Source organism: Vespa crabro, chromosome 11, assembly GCF_910589235.1.
Source record: "Vespa crabro chromosome 11, iyVesCrab1.2, whole genome shotgun sequence".
NCBI lineage: Eukaryota > Metazoa > Arthropoda > Insecta > Hymenoptera > Vespidae > Vespa > Vespa crabro.
Genome location: NC_060965.1, coordinates 1340174 through 1357500, shown reverse-complemented (window position 1 = coordinate 1357500; position 17327 = coordinate 1340174). Strand labels below are relative to the sequence as shown.

The window sequence follows — 17327 nt, the reverse complement described above, 5'->3', positions numbered from 1 at the left end:
TCTCACTGTTTGGAATATATCGACAACACCTTCGTATTGCATACGTTCAAGGACGATACTAAGCGTTATGAAGACACCCGTTCTACCTACTCCGGCGCTACAATGTACAGTGATTGGTCCATCTTGACCAAATTGTTCCTTGGTTTTATGAACTTGACCGATGAAATCGATGAAACCATCACCGGACTTTGGTACACCTTGTTCCGGCCAATCGATGAATTGGAATTGTCTAACTGTACGGCTTGCTCCGTCTCGTGCGTCGGTGACCTTGAATTCACGTAAAATGTATTGCGGCATATTGTATTCAGCAATGGGATCTACTACGAAGCACTGATAACGAATAGATCTGTCGGATGGCCAATACTGATGGCACTTTTCTCTACCCATTTCTTTTAGCTTAGTTAGCATTACGACGATCGTCGAATTATGCTCCCATAACATACGCCAAAAGTCATCAGTGGTGTCGCAAAGAGGACCCTGGGTTGCAATGTATGCACCGCGATATCTGTATCCATCGATTAAACTAGCGTTTATATAATCAGAACCTTCGATGTTACGTTGTGGTTGTAAACAAACTCTGCTACATTCGTAAGGTAAGATATGAACCAATCGATTTTTATGCTTGTTGCATGGTAAATTAGCCGATATGAATCTCGTCGAGTCAGCTTTGATGTTAGACAATTTCTTAAATTCCAATTCCATCCCGGTAATATTGTCGATTTCAGGTTGCATGAGCTTTTGAATGTGAGAATGTAGATTTCTAGCTGGTACCTCGGTGTTACCGCATATCACCGCTTCGAGTAGGGCGTCATGAATAAATATGTACTGATCTTCAGTCTGTACCATGTAATTTCTCTGAGCTCGCAGACACGTCACGTGTCCATATATGTCGATCATTTTTTCATGCTTTATACGTTCGAGCATAGAATCTATGACGATGAAACAACCGGTTCTGCCAACGCCAGCGCTACAATGTACCACCAATGGGCCGCTGTCCGGTACGTTTAATGACCTAACTCTTCGCAAAAATTGTAAAAATGGTGCTGGGTGTTCCGGAACACCGTGATCAGGCCATGCAGTGAATTGCAATTGCTTTATCTCGCGTCTCTCCGAATAACCGGCTCTACAAACCTGGAAAGTACGGATACAATAGGTAGCAAGCTCTTGGATATCGGTAATGGTGACCGTCATCTGGCCATAAGTTTCTGAACCTCTTGTTGGCCAATACTGATCGCATTTTATTCTAGTCCTTTCCTCGAGTTTCGTCATCATAACAATCGTACTAGTACGAAGTTCCCAACACATTCGCCAAAAATCACCGAAGGTCTCTTGAAGTGGTCCTTGAGTTGCCACGTATGCGTTCTGCTTTCTATAACCATCGCAATAGTTCGCGTTTATATAGTCGGACCCTGGCATCCCATCGACCGTTTGAAGGATCACTCGAGAATGATCGTAGGCGATCACGTTGGCATAGCGATTCTTTGACGCGTTCACTTCCATATTCGAGTGGTCCCAAGTGAACTGCTGACCGGGTTCGATCGACTCGTATTCTTGACTGAACTTTAGATTGTCGCTTGCTTTCAATCGTTCGATATGATTTCCCAATTCGCTTATGGGTATCGGTGGGTGTGATATCATGCCGGGTGTTTGGAAATTCAAACGTCTCATCTCGACTGGATCGGACGGTGCATGATTCGAACTAATGTCTGCTGCCATAAGCGGTCGAGTTACTGCGGCCTGATCTGGTGCCTTGCACGGTTGCCTTCGTCTGAAACACAGTAATGATGGTGTGGACTTTTTGGGAATGTTTTTTTTTTTTTTTTTTTTTTTTTTCTTTATTCATAACATTAAGGAACAAACGAAACTATTTGTGACGTGCAAAGATAGAGCAAGAGAGACTAGACTTACTTTTTTATTACGAATAATAGAATCAGAAAGATGCTGACCATAAGTGCTGCTATTATAGGTCCTATTACCCAAACCATACCAGGCTCCTGTCCGCTGGTTTTAACGGACACTTCAGGATTTCCATCGACTGGAGTATTTGGATTTGGCCGCCGCGGTGGTTCGCCTGGTGGAACTTCTCTCATGTCCAATGAAAGATACTCGGAGAAAGGTGAAGAAGTGTAGAGATGCTGAAAAGTAAATTGTTTGGGTTTGATCGTCTGCTATTATTGGATAAAATTATGTTTCTTATCCAAATCGAATCAAAGTTTACTACTGACCTTTCTAGGAGTATCGACCACAGCACGTACAAAAATTCTATATCTCTTATTTCTCTCCAACTTTCTGTTTTCATATCCCTCATATATATCGCCACTTCCCAAATGGAAAGTATAAGGAATGTCTCTATGGGGGAACTTGGCAGCGATATACGGTGCGTTTTCTCGTTCCTGTTTGGCACCCTTCCCGGTAATCATATCTTCCGTAAGTTCATCGGGCTGTTTGTCAGCCGTAGATTTATCTTCAGGTACGACGATCAAATAATAATGAGAAATTGGTCCATACTCTTCGGACGCCTGAGGTAGGATCACTTGAATCTCTTCGCCATTGACGACGCCATAAAAGTCTGGTTTTACCATAGGCTTCGGTGCTGCCATTTGTGTGGTTACGGTAATTTTAGCAGGTGGCCTGTATTGTCCATCGCGTGGTACGGCACTGACGTTAACGTTGTACGTAGTAAATGGTTGTAGTTCGTTAATAGTTGTACTAGTGACACTAGGATCAAATAGGATTTGCCGACGTGGTACGATTTGAGTTTGCGTTATACCTTGAGAATCGACGAACTCTTTAACCGCGTCGAAGGACACCTTGTAATTGGTTGGATTCAGTCTTATAGGTGGTGTCCATGATAACGTCATAGAGTGTGTTGACGATTCCGGTGCTCTGAGATTCAAAGGCACATCTTCCGGTTTGACAGTTACTGTAATCTTTTGACTGATCCTACCGAGACCGGTTTTATATCTTGCGGCAACGGTTATCGCATATTGAGTGAATTTCTCGAGATTGACCAGGTCGGTTGATTCGGTCAATCCAACTGTCTTTTGTTTCCACTCGTCAAGATCCTCGACCGGTGTCGTAGTATAGAAAACTTGATAACCAACGATCTTGCCGCGATTAGGTACTGGTTCCCACCAAACTTCAACGCTCGATTCGGAAGTTGCAACGGCCTTGACGAACATCGGTGCTCTACCGATATCCTTTTCCGTTATTATCGTTATCTTTTCGGAATACGGACCGCTACCTCTCATCGTTCTAGCTCTAACGTGAAAAACGTATTCTGTGTCCTCTTCCAAATTTGAAAATACCTCCCGCGTTTTCGTCGTATTCCTTTCTATAATTGACGAATGATCGTTCTTTTTATTGAACTGAACGTCGTAACCAATGATCTGGCCGTTCCTATGTTGTCTCAAAGGTTTGTCCCAAGTGACGCAGAGGGTGTCAGGCGTTTGGAAGAAGTAAGACAAATTGGTTGGTGATCCGCTAGGTTCTCCCTCTGGACTTGACCAATATTGTACAGTTTCTTGACCATATCCTATACTGTTCTGACCGGCAACTCTAAACTCGTATTCGACGCCGCGTTCTTCTTCAAACGAAAATTATTTACAATCAATCCCAATATTCCTTTATGTGTATATATATACATAGATCAATGTGAAATAAATAAATGTCAACGTAAATGAGGATAATACGATCTTACCGAGATCATTGATTTTGTAAGTATGCTGACGAGTCCCACGAATGAATTCTTTTTTAAGCGTTTGATTTTTAATACCATAACGAATTCTAAAACCCAATAAATCGCCATATGTTTGGGTTGGTTCCATCCATTCTAATTCAAGTACGACGGGATCTCTGCTGAGGACTCTAAAATGATTAAAATAAAAACATATATATGTATATATATATATATATATAAAAAAAAGTAAAAGCTTCGTCGTTTTATTCGTTCTGTTTTCTTTTTTTTTTTTGGTTTTGATTTTTTCTTTTTCTTTCTTTTTTTTGAAACGAAACGACGACGAAAGATTTCTTACTTTATGTTAACTTGAGGTCTATTTGGTACCCCGCCTGGTGTTCTAACGTGAACCGGTGCCGATCGATCACCGTCACCTTTTCTCGTCAACGCGGCTATCTGTACGGAGTACCTTGTATCCGGTTGCAGTCCTGTGATATTTATTTCACGTACACCGTCCTCTTGGACGTCGCGACGTATAGGTTCGTTAAACACGTCGTCTCTTCCCTGATTGAAAATTTCCAAATGTTCGATTAACCAAATCTTAAGTTATCATCTTATATTTTATCCGATCTATCTTCGAGCATACTCTCTTTCTCTATTTTTCCTCTTTTTTTCCTTTCACTTGTTTTTTTTTTCTTTTCCTTTTGCTTATATCAACTTATAAATATAGACAATTTTTTTTTTTATACACACATATATATATATATATATATATATATATATATATTATTATTGATTTGTATATTTGTTAAGTTGATATAAAAGATCTTTCATCCTTTTTTTTCTTTTCTTTTTTTTTTCTTTTTTTTTTTTTTTTTTTTAAATTAAACGCTGTTCCTTTAGGGAAATTTATTCCGGTGATGACTTAATGAAGAAAGAAAGAAAAAAAAAGAAAAAAAATAGAATGATAAGAAACGTACTTCTTCTCGTACTTCTTGTACGTGTATGTGGTAACCCCTAATAACCCCATTTTGGTCCTTCGCCTTGGGCGCATCCCATTCGACGTGTATCGCCGTCGAATTGATCGACGTTACTTTGACGTTTTGAGGATCTCCTGGCACTGTAACCCAAGCTACAATTAAATGGTGCACTTTATCGCTAGCATGCATCACACTTACAATCTCGCTCATTCTCGCCATACCATACGCTTTCATACACGAGAGGGAGACAAACGGAGGAGGGGTAGGGGTGGGGGGGGAGGGAGATTCCATGGATGGGAGAACTCAGTAGTTAATAATAATAATAATAATCAAAAAAAAAAAGAACAAAATCGATACGAGCATACGCGTACGCATTAAATGTAAAATGAAAAATATTGTTTGTCAGTAGATACCTGAAATAACATTAACGATTAAACAAAAAGAAAAAAAAAAAAAACGAAATTAGGATAATTCATTTTTTCTCTGATGTCCTGAAAAATAAAGAAAAAAGAAAAAAAAAAAAAAAAAAGAAAAAATTAATCTGTTTCGTCAAAAAGTATTCGTCCTTCTTCTTTCTTTTTCTTTTTTTTGTTTTTCGTTCGTTCGTACGTTTTTTCTGTCGCTTTCTTCTCTTTCACGGAAAAGAAATGAGAGAATAAGAAAAAAGAAAAAAAGAGAAAGATATAGGACCAGATGAAGAATAAAAATGAAAAGGAAGAAAAAAAGAAAAAAAAAGGAAAAATAATAAATAAAAAAATAAAAAAGAAAAAGAAAGAAAAAATTGATATAGGATGATACTGACATGCCGGCATCACAATCACTCACGGACAAAACGACGTACAAACAATATTACGAGGCACGCCGCACCCCCATGCTCTAATAACGATATAAACCCCTCAAACCGGTAATGCTCCATTTGAATACCAATAATGTGTGTTTTTTAAGATATATATATATATGGATACATATATATATATTATATAATATTATATGTCCCTATTTTCCTCACGCGTTTCATTTAACGTTACTTTTTTCGTCGTGTTTTTTTTGTTTTTTTGTTTTTCTTTTTCCTTTTTTTAATTTCTTTCTTTATTTATTTACTTATCTATTTATTCTTTTTTCTCTCCTTTAATCCCATTTTCTCATTTTTCTTCGCGAAAAGAAAAAAAAACTTGTCGTTCGATTTTTTTTCCAACGAATTTACAAAAATATTTATTGTCTATCTTGCTCGTAGATAAACATACATAATTAATGGATCCCTCTTAAGCGCGAATAACGCGAATCACCGAAGACGTTCATAATGATAACGAAGATTGCATACTACAGTCGAGTATAACGAAACGTTCAAGATCATATAAGAAAGGATAACAACGATATTTTCTTTGTTTTTTCTTCTTCTTTTTTTTTTTTTCCTTTTTAATTTTTATTACTATCGATCTTTTGTAATTAAAATAAATAAATAAACATTTGTCGATCATTCGGCAATTGCGTACAAGTAGATTATTATACTTGAACGATTCGCTATTCGGCAATTATTACTATTATTATCATTATTATCATTATTATTATTATTATTATTATTATTATTATTATTATTATTATTATTATTATTATTATTATTATTATAAGTTTTACGTTTTTTTCGTATAAATAAAATAAATACGATAACGTGAAACATAACGAAGATATATATATATATAAAAAAAAATAAAAAGAAGAAGAAGAAGAAAAAAAAAAAGAAAAAGAAGTATCTCAACAGTGGCTAATTATTAATATAACTATCGTTTAGACTCGTTAAACAAAATTACGCGTGGTTAGCTCTAAATACATATGCGAACATCGACCTGGATCTTTTTCGATCGATCGAACATTCGACATAATCGAAAAAAACATTGGTACGAGACACGTGTGGATTCATGTATATATATAAATATTTATTTTCTTTTTGTTCTATTTAGAGCGAAAAAAAAAGTTTTATAGGCAAAAGCGCCTTGCGTGCACAATTGGATATATCTGATGTGTACGATTGTATATAAATATATATATATATATATATATTTATATATATATATATATATATACACATATATATTAAAAAAAGAATTAAGATCATATATATATATATATATATATATATATATATATATATATATACATATATATAAATATATTTTTTTTTTCTTTTTCTTTTGGCCACGATCTTCAATTTACAATGACGTTGTAAAACCGTTTAAAAATTGATAACCGTTCATGATTCTACGTGATGTGACAACGTGCAAACAGGTTACTGTCGATATCGTTTTACAAAGTGTCTTCTATCAAAGATCATCTCTGGCACCGATCGCGAAACGTATCTCTCAAACAACGTATCGAACACGCCATAACTTTCATTCTCTCTCTCACTCTTTCTCTCTCTCTCTCTCTCTCTCTCACTCTCTCTCTCTTTTTCTCTTTTTCTTTCTCTCTCTCTCTCTCTCTCTCTCTCTCTCTCTCTCTCTCTCTTTCTCTCTTTCTGTGTGTATTTCATTGATCGACGTTTAGAATGTTTCACGTCAGATACATTGTGCACGCGCGACGCAAGGCTATGCGCTTGGATGCTGCTGTTGCTGCTGCAAAAAAAAAGGAAAAAAAGAAAAAAAAAAAAAAAAGAAACAAAATAAAGAGAGAAAAAAAAAAGAGGAAAGAAAACAACAACGATCAAACCAAAAGTGGCATCTCAAAAATGCTCTCTGACGGTACCATGAAAAAATAACGAGAGACGAAAGAAAACGTAACAAAATAACAAGTAATAATGCGTATATACGTTTATATATATATATATATATGTGTGTGTACATATATAAACGGTAAAATTGTAAAATGGAATAAAAATGCTTACAAAAAATGAAAGAAGCGACAAAAAGTGAAGAGTAAAGAAATAAGAAAAAAAAAAAAAAAAGAAAAAGAAAAAAAAAGACAAAAGAAAAATGTTCATAGAGAGACTCGTAAAGTCGTATGAAGAAATAATAATAATAATAATAATAATAATAATAATAATAATAATAATAATAATAATAATAATAATAATAATAATTATAATAAAGTAAACAGAAAAAAAAAAGATCATTATTATTAATTATTATGGCACAACTCGAGACGAGCTAAGGGATACTCACTTTTGTCATCTGCGCCCCAAAAGTCGCCAAAAAAGTGGGAAAAAAACTCGTAAAAATTCGTGTCAACTTCGCACGTATATAAAATTTCAATACAAGAATAAATTACAAAAATACTTTTTTTGGATTATTTCTTTGTTTTTTTTTTATCTTTTTTTTTTTTTTTATCTTTCTCATAGGCATATCAGAAATATTGGGTATATAATGCAAGTAATATACTCTACTAAATTATTTACTCATGAACAGTCAAAATATTTGGCCCTTTCTCTCTCTCTCTCTCTCTCTCTCTCTCTCTCTCTCTCTCTTTCTCTCTTTCTTTCTCTCTTTTTTTTTCTATGTATATAAATATATATATATATATATATATATTTATATTCTTGTTATTTCTCGTTAGGGAGAGAGAAAAAAAATATTTTTGACAATGAACTGTCTCTCCCTCGAGAATTGCCCTTTGACTTTTTTCCCCCCTTTCTTTCATTCTCTTTCTCTCTCTTTCTCTCTCACATTCTCTCTCTCTCTTTCTCGCATATACACGCATCAACATACATGCGCACATACACACAGAAACACACGCTCATTCACACGTTCGAAATTATTATTAAACAGGCACTCATCAAAATCATATTGATTCTAATTTATATTCATACTTAATCGTTCGATCACATCGTTCATCCCATATCTCTATCTCTACGAATATATAACAATGTATATTATATATATCAATATTATATTATCATCATCAGAGTTCATATTTCTCGCATCATCGACGATCTTCGATGGTGCAAATTATTACTCGATTATCTATGAATTATTATTTCTTTTCTTTTTTATTTGTTATCCTTAGAAAGATATCAGATTTTAATAAAAACAAAAAAAAAAAAAAAAAGAAAAAAAAAAGAAAAATATGTTATTATAGCACGTTACCAACCATTGGCAATGAATTAGCAGAGAGGCGGGAGACGTGAGAATAATATATCTTTCGTTTTTTACTTTCTCTTGCTTGCTTGCTTGCTTGCTCGCTTGCTTGCTTTCTTTCTTTTTCTCTTTCTCTTTCTCTTTCTTTCAGTTTTCTCTTTTTCTATATATATATTTTTTCCTTCTTATTTTTACTTTTTCTTTTTTTTTTTTTTTTTTTTTTTTAATCATTTTAAAATTATTTATTTTTATTATTGGCATGCGCAATCACTACTCCAAATATGAAATAACTATAGGCTCATGTACACCCGTTTCCATTTCGCGAAGGAAGCAACATTTATTACTCGTTAAAAAAAAATATTTAATAAGAAAAAGGAATGGATATCTGTTATCTTTTTATTTCTATTTTTAGTTTTATTTTTATTTCCAATTTTTTTCTCCTTCTTCCTCGTTTCAATATCATTATTTTTACTTTATATTATTTTCTTCTTCTTCTTCTTCTTCCTCTTATTATTATTATTATTTTTTTTTTCTTTTTTTCTCTTAGAGTTTTCTCTGTCAAAGATGAAAAGGATCGATATGAATAGATCGATCGAGATCAAGGAATAACGCGTTACTTCCTTCCTCGAAAGGGGGTGTCAGAAAAAGGGAAAGACCTATGATAAAGAATGTCTACGAAAAGAAAGCTATATAGGAGAGATAGGAGAAACCATAAGTATATATAAGAAGAAGAATATAAAAAGAAGGGAATATTTATGGTTCTTTGGATGTTTGTTGTTGTTTTTGTTGACAATGATAATGACAATGACAATGATGATGTTTGATTGATTGATTGATGATCATGATGATGATAATAATGATGAATATGATGAAGGATGATGATGACGATGATGATGATAATGACGAAGTTATTGTCGTACACGTTTTGATAAAACGCCGAGGGGAAAAAAATATCATCTTCTCCCTTCGTACAACCTCGTATCGTATTTAATAGGAGCCCCGGACGAACGAACGAACGTAGTACTAACACGTACGTACATACGTACGTAGGTACATACATACATACATACATACGTGTGCTATCCTCTTTCTCTCTCTCTTTCTCTCTCTCTCTCTCTCTCTCTCTCTCTTTCTTTCTTTCTCACTTTCACTCTCTCTCTCTCTCTCTCTCTCTTTCTCTCTCTCTCTCTCTCATATATATATTTTTTTTGTTCTTTTTCTTTTTTTGAGAAAAAATTTTATATATATATATATATATATATATATATATATATATATGTATATATGTAAAAAAACAAAAAAAAGAGAAAAAAAAAATTAAAAAAGAGCAAAAAATTCGCCGTCTCACGCGAACGCGTTTTATTTTTCCTTTCTTTTCCTTTTTTTTCCCCCCGCGACATGATATTTTCGAAGTGATACGATCAAAAAAAATCAAAAAAAATACTCCACGATACGAAGTCGGGGATGTAATAGTGCCGGAAGGGTGGAATGTCCTTCGAGGAAAAATTCTTTCTTTCTTCTCTTCAAATTTCTTTTCTTTTTCCTTTGTTATTGTTGTTGTTGTTGTTGTTGTTGTTGTTGTTGTTGTTTTTGCAACTCCAAAAAGTCACCCGCAAAAAATGGTAGCTCGGACAAAAAGTCTGTTATTTTTTCTTTATTTTGATTTGTTTGTTAGGATATCACTTCCTCGGGTACCGTCAAAAAATTTCATTCTTTCTCTCTCTCCCTATCTCTCTCTCTCTCTTTCATTCATTTACTCTATTACACTCGAATGATTCATTCATCATCGTACACTCTTGTGTCCGTTCATTCTATTCTTCTCTCTCTCTCTCTCTCTCTCTCTTTCTCTCTCCTTCACTCTCTCCGTCTCTTTCTTTCTCTCATTCTCTATTTATCTTTTTTTTTTTTTTTTGAAATTCTTGCATCCACCCCACGCCGCCACAACACTCGTTCGTGTAAAAATCGCAAAATCTTTACGGATTCGAAAAGGGATAAAAAATCTATGCGACTATCTCTCTTTCTCTCTCTCTCTCTCTCTCTCTCTCTCTCTCTTTCTCTTTCTTCATAACAAACAAACACATCTACAATGAATGAAACGCACGTACGCGCGGGAGAAGACGTCGTCGTAATTGTTGTCTTAGTCGTCGTAATCGTAATCGTAATCGTAATCGTTGTCATTGTTGTCCGAGTGAATAATAACATCTAAGATCTATTAATCGATCGATTATAAAAACTAATGGAATTAACTAAGGGGAAAAAATAAGGTTATTAATACACCATGCGTAACAACATTGACTTACTTGCGTAGTATCAGTCGAGATTAGTTTCAACGAAATATATATATATATATATATATATATATATATATATATATATGTAGATAGATAAGTACATTACATGTATAAGACGAACCAATGCAAACTCTCTCATCCATTTTAAATGTTTACAAGTAGGATCTTAATTTCGTAATGATCGAAATCTACGTAGAAATATATAAAAGTCAATTTTAACGTGATCTGTAGTATTTCGATTGATACAATTTTAAATCAATTTAATTTAATACTTCGTTGGAAATAAATTTCAAATTTCTTTCTTACATAAGTAAATTGGAAATATTCGAAAAATATCAATTCTACGTTCGAAATAATGATTGTATGAGAGAGTGCGTTAATTCGTCCGAGATTCATTAAGATTAAAAAAAATGTTTTATTTATTTTGATAGACGTTTAATTTATTATTATTATTATTATTATTATTATTATTATTGTAAAACGAGCGACAAGAAATAAAATGATAATAATAATAATAAGAAGAAGAAGAAAAAAAAAAAGGAAAGAGAGAGAAAAGATTATAATTAATTTCGCGTTATTAAAAAGGCACGCCCTTCCATGTACGGTGTATTAAAAATTCACTAAATACCACAGCTTGGGTGTTGAATAATAATATGATAATAAAAATAAAAAAAAAAAAAAAAAAAAAAAAAAGAAAAAAAAAATAGAAGAATAATATTCAATGAATATAAAAAATTAAAAAGATAGAAAGTGCGCGCGCGCCTGTATATGTGTGTCTATATACATTTATATGCGCTTACGAGTCGCACGTTTTGCGAATACAATGAGAAAAGAAAAAGAGAAATTAAAATGAAAGAAAGAAGAAGATGAGGAAGAAGAAGAAGAAGAAGAAGAAGAAGAAAGAAAGAAAGAAAAATAATAAAATAAAAAAAAAAAAAAGAAAAAGAAAATTCATCGAACATATTTGATCTTTGAAATGTTTCGAAAGAAAATTCACGAATAGTTGTTTTTATCTTTTTTTCTTTCTTTTTTCTTCTTCTTCCTTTCCCTCTTCTTCTTATCCTTCTTTCTATCCTTATTTTTCTCTCTATAAACGGGTTAATAAAATTCAACGACGTACCGCCTCCTCTTTCGTGTCCTAGTTAACGAGAGTTAAGGCGCGTTTACGTTGGAGCTGCGATAAAAGTAATAAAAGAGTCGATCAGTGGAACGATAAAAACTATTCAAAAATATCTTCCTTTGGGAATGTTTTATGGTGATACTGTGATAATAGTACAATTTCACTCGTTTAAGAAGATTTTCGTTGAGATAAACCGATTAAACATGTCAGCGATTCTAACGTATTATTATTATTATTATTATTATTATTATTATTATTATTATTATTATTATTATTATTATTATTATTATTATTATTATTATATCTTCGTGTTCCGAAAAATGATGAAATTTTTGGAAAAAAAGTTTATTCGAAAAAATCGTAAAAGCATTTCGTGCATTCTATTTTAATGCTAAAGGATATCGAATTTTACGTGAGATTCATTATTTATATAATGATATGAAAATATAAAAATTTGTTTGTATTTATCCGAATGGAAATAGAAACTTTATGTTACATGTTGTAATAATATCAACAAAAAAGAAAAAGGGGACGAAAAAATAAGATCAGACTAAAAAAAAAAAAGAAAAAAAAGAAAAAATAACGCACAATTTCCACGTTAAAATAATTTTTCGTTAAAGAATGATCTTAACGATTGCAATGAGTTAAGTAAAAAGAAAAAAAAAAGAAAAAAAAAAGTAAAGAAGAATATTTGGAAAAAGAAAAAAATTTTTTAAATAAATTTATCGCCTTTTTCATTTCTTTTTTCTTTTTTTTTTCTTTTTTTTTTTTTTTTTGACAAAATCCATAATACCAAAGAAATGATATTAGTTGTATTGTACTTTAATATCTGAATTTCGTGTGACGTTCTGTTATAAATTTTGTATGCTTTTTGTTTCTTTTCCTTTTTTCTTTTCTTTTTTTCTTTTTTTTTGCCAATTATATTTGCCTTATTTCTTTTTATGCCAATTATATGAGTTGATGCAAAAAATTAACGTCTAAATAATATCGAATGAAAGAAGTAATATTCAAAAAGGAAAAAAGATAATATTATTTGCTCCTGTATCGTTCTGATCATTCAATAACAAGGATCCATTATAGATTTGCGCGTTCTCATTCAATGTGAAACACTTTCGTTCTATAAAACAATAAATAGAATAGAATATATTTCTATGGTTGGTATTTGTATAATCCTTTTGATCGTATATATCGCAGCTACAACACGAATATAATCCTCGTATAATAGGAAGAGAAACATTGATCAATAAATTTTTTACAATACTCGAGGAAAGAAAAGAAAAGAAAAGAAAAGAAAACAAATAAATAATAATAATGATAATAATAATAATAATAATAATAATAATAATAATAATAAGAGAACGAAAAAAGAGAGAAAATAAAGAACTAGCTGCAATTACAGCATAGCTTTCAAATAAAGCCGAGAAAAACCATATCGAAACGAACGGTAGTTAATTATTTCAATGAAAATTATAATACAAACGAGAGCAAATTATTAATTATAACGATGCATATATCGTACATACATGTGTATGTATAATACATATATACATATATATGTATACGTAAATAAGAGAATACAAGTGCCGCGAATAGGTTATTCGTTATTTATATAACTCGAAAATGTAGGGAAAAAAAGAGAGTAGAGAGATTTTTACATTTTTCAATGTCAAAAATTCTAACTTTCTTTCTTTCTCTCTCTCAAGCTCTTTCAGCTTTCTCTCTTTCTCTCCCTTTCTCCTTACTCCATCTCTCTCTCTCTCTTTCTTTTTTGCTTCCTTATTTATCTTAAAAGTAAATAAATTCGCGTTACGTAAGCCGAGTAACGAGAGGCAATGAAATAAAAAAAGAAAAAAGAAATAATTAAGTAAACAAATAAATAAATGAATGAATGAATGAATGAAATAAAAGAATAATGAAAAATCTTTTTTCATTAATTGCATTTGTGGCTGATTTATTCTCTCATTATAGATAATTTATAAAATTACTAACGAACGAATAGGAGGATGTTCTCCCTTGTAAGGAAAAAAAAAAAAAAAGAAAAAAAAAAAAGAAAAAAAAAGAAAATACCACGAAGTATCGTCACGTAATATTGGTATTCAAATGTATCGAAGAGATCACCCTAGTTGTTCTTTTTTTTCTTTTCGTTTTTTCCTATTTTCTTTTTTCTTTTTTCTTTTAATTTATTTTCTCTCCTTTTTATTTTTTTTTTTTTCTTCTTATCTACACCTTCTTCCCTACAATTCAATTCGTTGGATATAATTCTTTTTAAACTCTTCCTTTTTCCTATTCCGTTTCTTTTGTTTGTTTATCTTTTTTCTTTTCCTTTTTTTCTTTTTTCTTTGATCATTTTTCCTCGAAGAAAATCAAAGTGAAAGACGCGCGACGTTTGATGAAACGCGTAGAGAGGGTTTATTTTTATATATATGTATTTTTTTTTTGTTTGTTTTTTCTGTTCGCGCGCGAGAATTCAATCCCTCGCCCACCCCACCCCCCCTACTCCCACCACCCACTCCACGAGGAGCCCAGATTGTCTATCGGTATTTTTCGTTCGTTTCTTTTCTCTTTTGGATTCCCGTCACGATTTTTTCCCTTCGTTCTTCTTTCTTCGTTTTTTTTTTTTTTTTTAAATACCAAAAATTTACACGACACCGTCCGTCATTAACCCTTCCCTCCCCTCCACCCTCCGCCCTCGCCCATTCCCCTCCCCCAACCCCTTGGTGTAATCGACAATAGCTTTCTCTACGTTATTGTTTCTCTCATATTTTTTTTTTCTTTTTTTTTTTAGTTCCCCCATTCAATCATAAAAATTATCTCCCGTATCGTATATACGAACCGTTCGCGTAGTCCTTCCCTTGCATCCTGTATCACTTTTATTCTCAATCACGCTTTCACATTCACACAGGCACAACGCACGATCAAAATCATGTCGATATAGATCCTTTTAATAATAGAGACATTGATTATGTAGATAGGACATAATTGAAAACATTTTAATCGAGAATATATATATGTGTATATATATATATATATATATATATATATATATATATATCAAACGTAATTATAAAATTAAACGTAATTATATATATATATATATATATATTTTACGGAAGGTTTACGTATTTAATTCGTTAAAAAGTAAAAATCAATCGACAGGATTTCGTCGTTATCACTCATACGACAGTATAGTAGTAGTAGTGAATAGTAATAGTATTAGTGAGGGGCGGGGTTGGTTTCTTGCGAACGAACGGGGGTTTAAGAAATTGCTGGCTTGTGCTGCTGCTTTTTTCGAGGGTGTGCTTTTTAGTGCTCTGGTGCTCGGCCACGATATCGTATCGTTCACGTAACAATCATATACACTCCAAGTATCGCGAAAGTGCTCTTATGCTCGGTGAATATTCCGTGCGCATATATATATATATGTATATAGCCGTACGTGAGTAAGTGAATGAGCGCCTGTGCTTGCTTTACTTGTTTACTTGTATGTATGTATGTATGTATGTATGTATGTATGTATGCATGCGCGTGCGCGCGCGTGCAATACCAAGAGTACAAGTTTTTCATCTTTCTATGTTTTTATATTTTATTAACTCGCGCACATACGTTTTTACAAACATTTACTTGAGAAAAATAAATGGAGAATATGAAGGAGTATAGTTATCGATCGATCGCGTGTAAAGTAAAAACATTTTGTTGCAACTGAATGAATTAGATTGTTCTACGATCACTTTTTGGCTAATCGAATTTTTTTTTTTTAATCTAAATATTTTTTTTTTCTGTACGCGTCCTCTCTCTCTCTCTCTCTCTCTCTCTCTCTCTCTCTTTCTCTCTTGCAAGCGTGGATACGACATTTCAACGGCGAATGATTTTTTTTATTCTTTCTTTCTTCTTTTTTTCTTTCCTTCTTTTTTTTTTCCCCCCCTTTTTTAATCGAAAGTCCTTCGTCCATCTGGGAATGGACATTCAATCGTTGAAATCATAAAAATGAACGAGAAAAAGTGCTTGGTCCATTCGTTCTACAATTTATCTACATTTTATTACAAACAAATTGACGAAGAAATGGCGTTCACCCATGGTGAGTCTCATGAATGACAATGACGATGCGAATGCTTTGTGGTTTACCGAGCTTTTATCGCCGATAATAAATGGATTACAACGTGATAGAGAGAGAGCGAGCGAGAGAGAACTGTTGTAATCCAACCGTGACAACCGCAATTAGAGTTTAATAAAAGTCACGATGGTTTATAATTAATTACAGGATGTTAACTTTTTTTTCCTTTTTATTGTTTCATTTGTTTTTCTTTATTTTTTTTTCTTTTTTTTTTTTGAGATGAAAAGAGAGAGAGAGAGAGAGAGAGAGAGAGAGAGAGAGAGAGTGAAAATAAAACAACATTATTGCACTTTACAGCGATCGACTTCTTTCTTTCTTCATTACTTTTTTAACTTCTCCTTACTTTCTTTCTATCTTACATTATGCAATGTAACGCGTTGGTAAACTAGCGAGCGAGCGCGTGCACGCATATTTATTATTATTTCCTTTTATTTATTTTAGGCGTCACAACTTCTCACACACGGCTCCTACGTGTATATGCGTGCGTGGTGGGGTGCGAGACATACAAAAAAAAGAAAACACGGTGCCCGCGTGAAGAAGTGATTATTTTTCCTTTACCATTCTTTCATGTTGTAAATTTTCTTTCCTTACTTAGTTTGGAAAATATCAATTTTCTCGTTGGCCCAATTATTATTATTATTGTTATTGTTATTATTATTATTATTATTATTATTATTATTATTATTATTATTATTACTATTATTATTATTATTATTTTTATTATTATTATTATTATTATTAGCAGGTGGTGCCGATTCTAATATTTGAATAAAATACACACACGACACGATCTAATACAATAGCGGTGACGATAATATAAGTGATATAATATATAATAACAATAGTGCTAATATAATAAATATAGTGACGTGGTGACGTAATAATAGCAAAGATATATATATATATAGGCAATAATATTTACGCGTGTGGACATATAGATATATAAGAAATATACAGTGGTGAGAGAGAAAATTTTTTAATAGCCTGTGCTTGACAATGTGCGAGCTTACACGGCAGGGTGCTTTCAGCAGTGCTTTTTATATGTACATATATATATATATATATATAATATATAATATATA

The 17327-nt window shown here is 32.5% G+C and overlaps 1 protein-coding gene across 16 annotated transcripts in view; it reads right to left on the bottom strand.

Annotated features, from left to right (window-relative positions):
• LOC124428213 (tyrosine-protein phosphatase Lar) overlaps positions 1–17327 on the bottom strand; it is a 488512-nt gene that overhangs the window by 1586 nt on the left and 469599 nt on the right. For 9 of the 16 annotated variants that reach the window (XM_046972045.1, XM_046972046.1, XM_046972047.1 and 6 more), the window contains 7 exons: positions 7812–7820; positions 4657–4796; positions 4035–4240; positions 3701–3867; positions 2226–3586; positions 1909–2135; positions 1–1768 (listed from right to left, as the gene is read on the bottom strand). The exon at positions 1–1768 is cut by the window's left edge and continues 39 nt beyond it. In XM_046972045.1, coding sequence (XP_046828001.1) covers positions 1–1768; positions 1909–2135; positions 2226–3586; positions 3701–3867; positions 4035–4240; positions 4657–4796; positions 7812–7820 — 3878 coding nt within the window. The remainder of the gene's footprint in view (positions 1769–1908; positions 2136–2225; positions 3587–3700; positions 3868–4034; positions 4241–4656; positions 4797–7811; positions 7821–17327) is intronic. The other 7 variants (XM_046972051.1, XM_046972054.1, XM_046972058.1 and 4 more) reach the window with 3 other exon arrangements.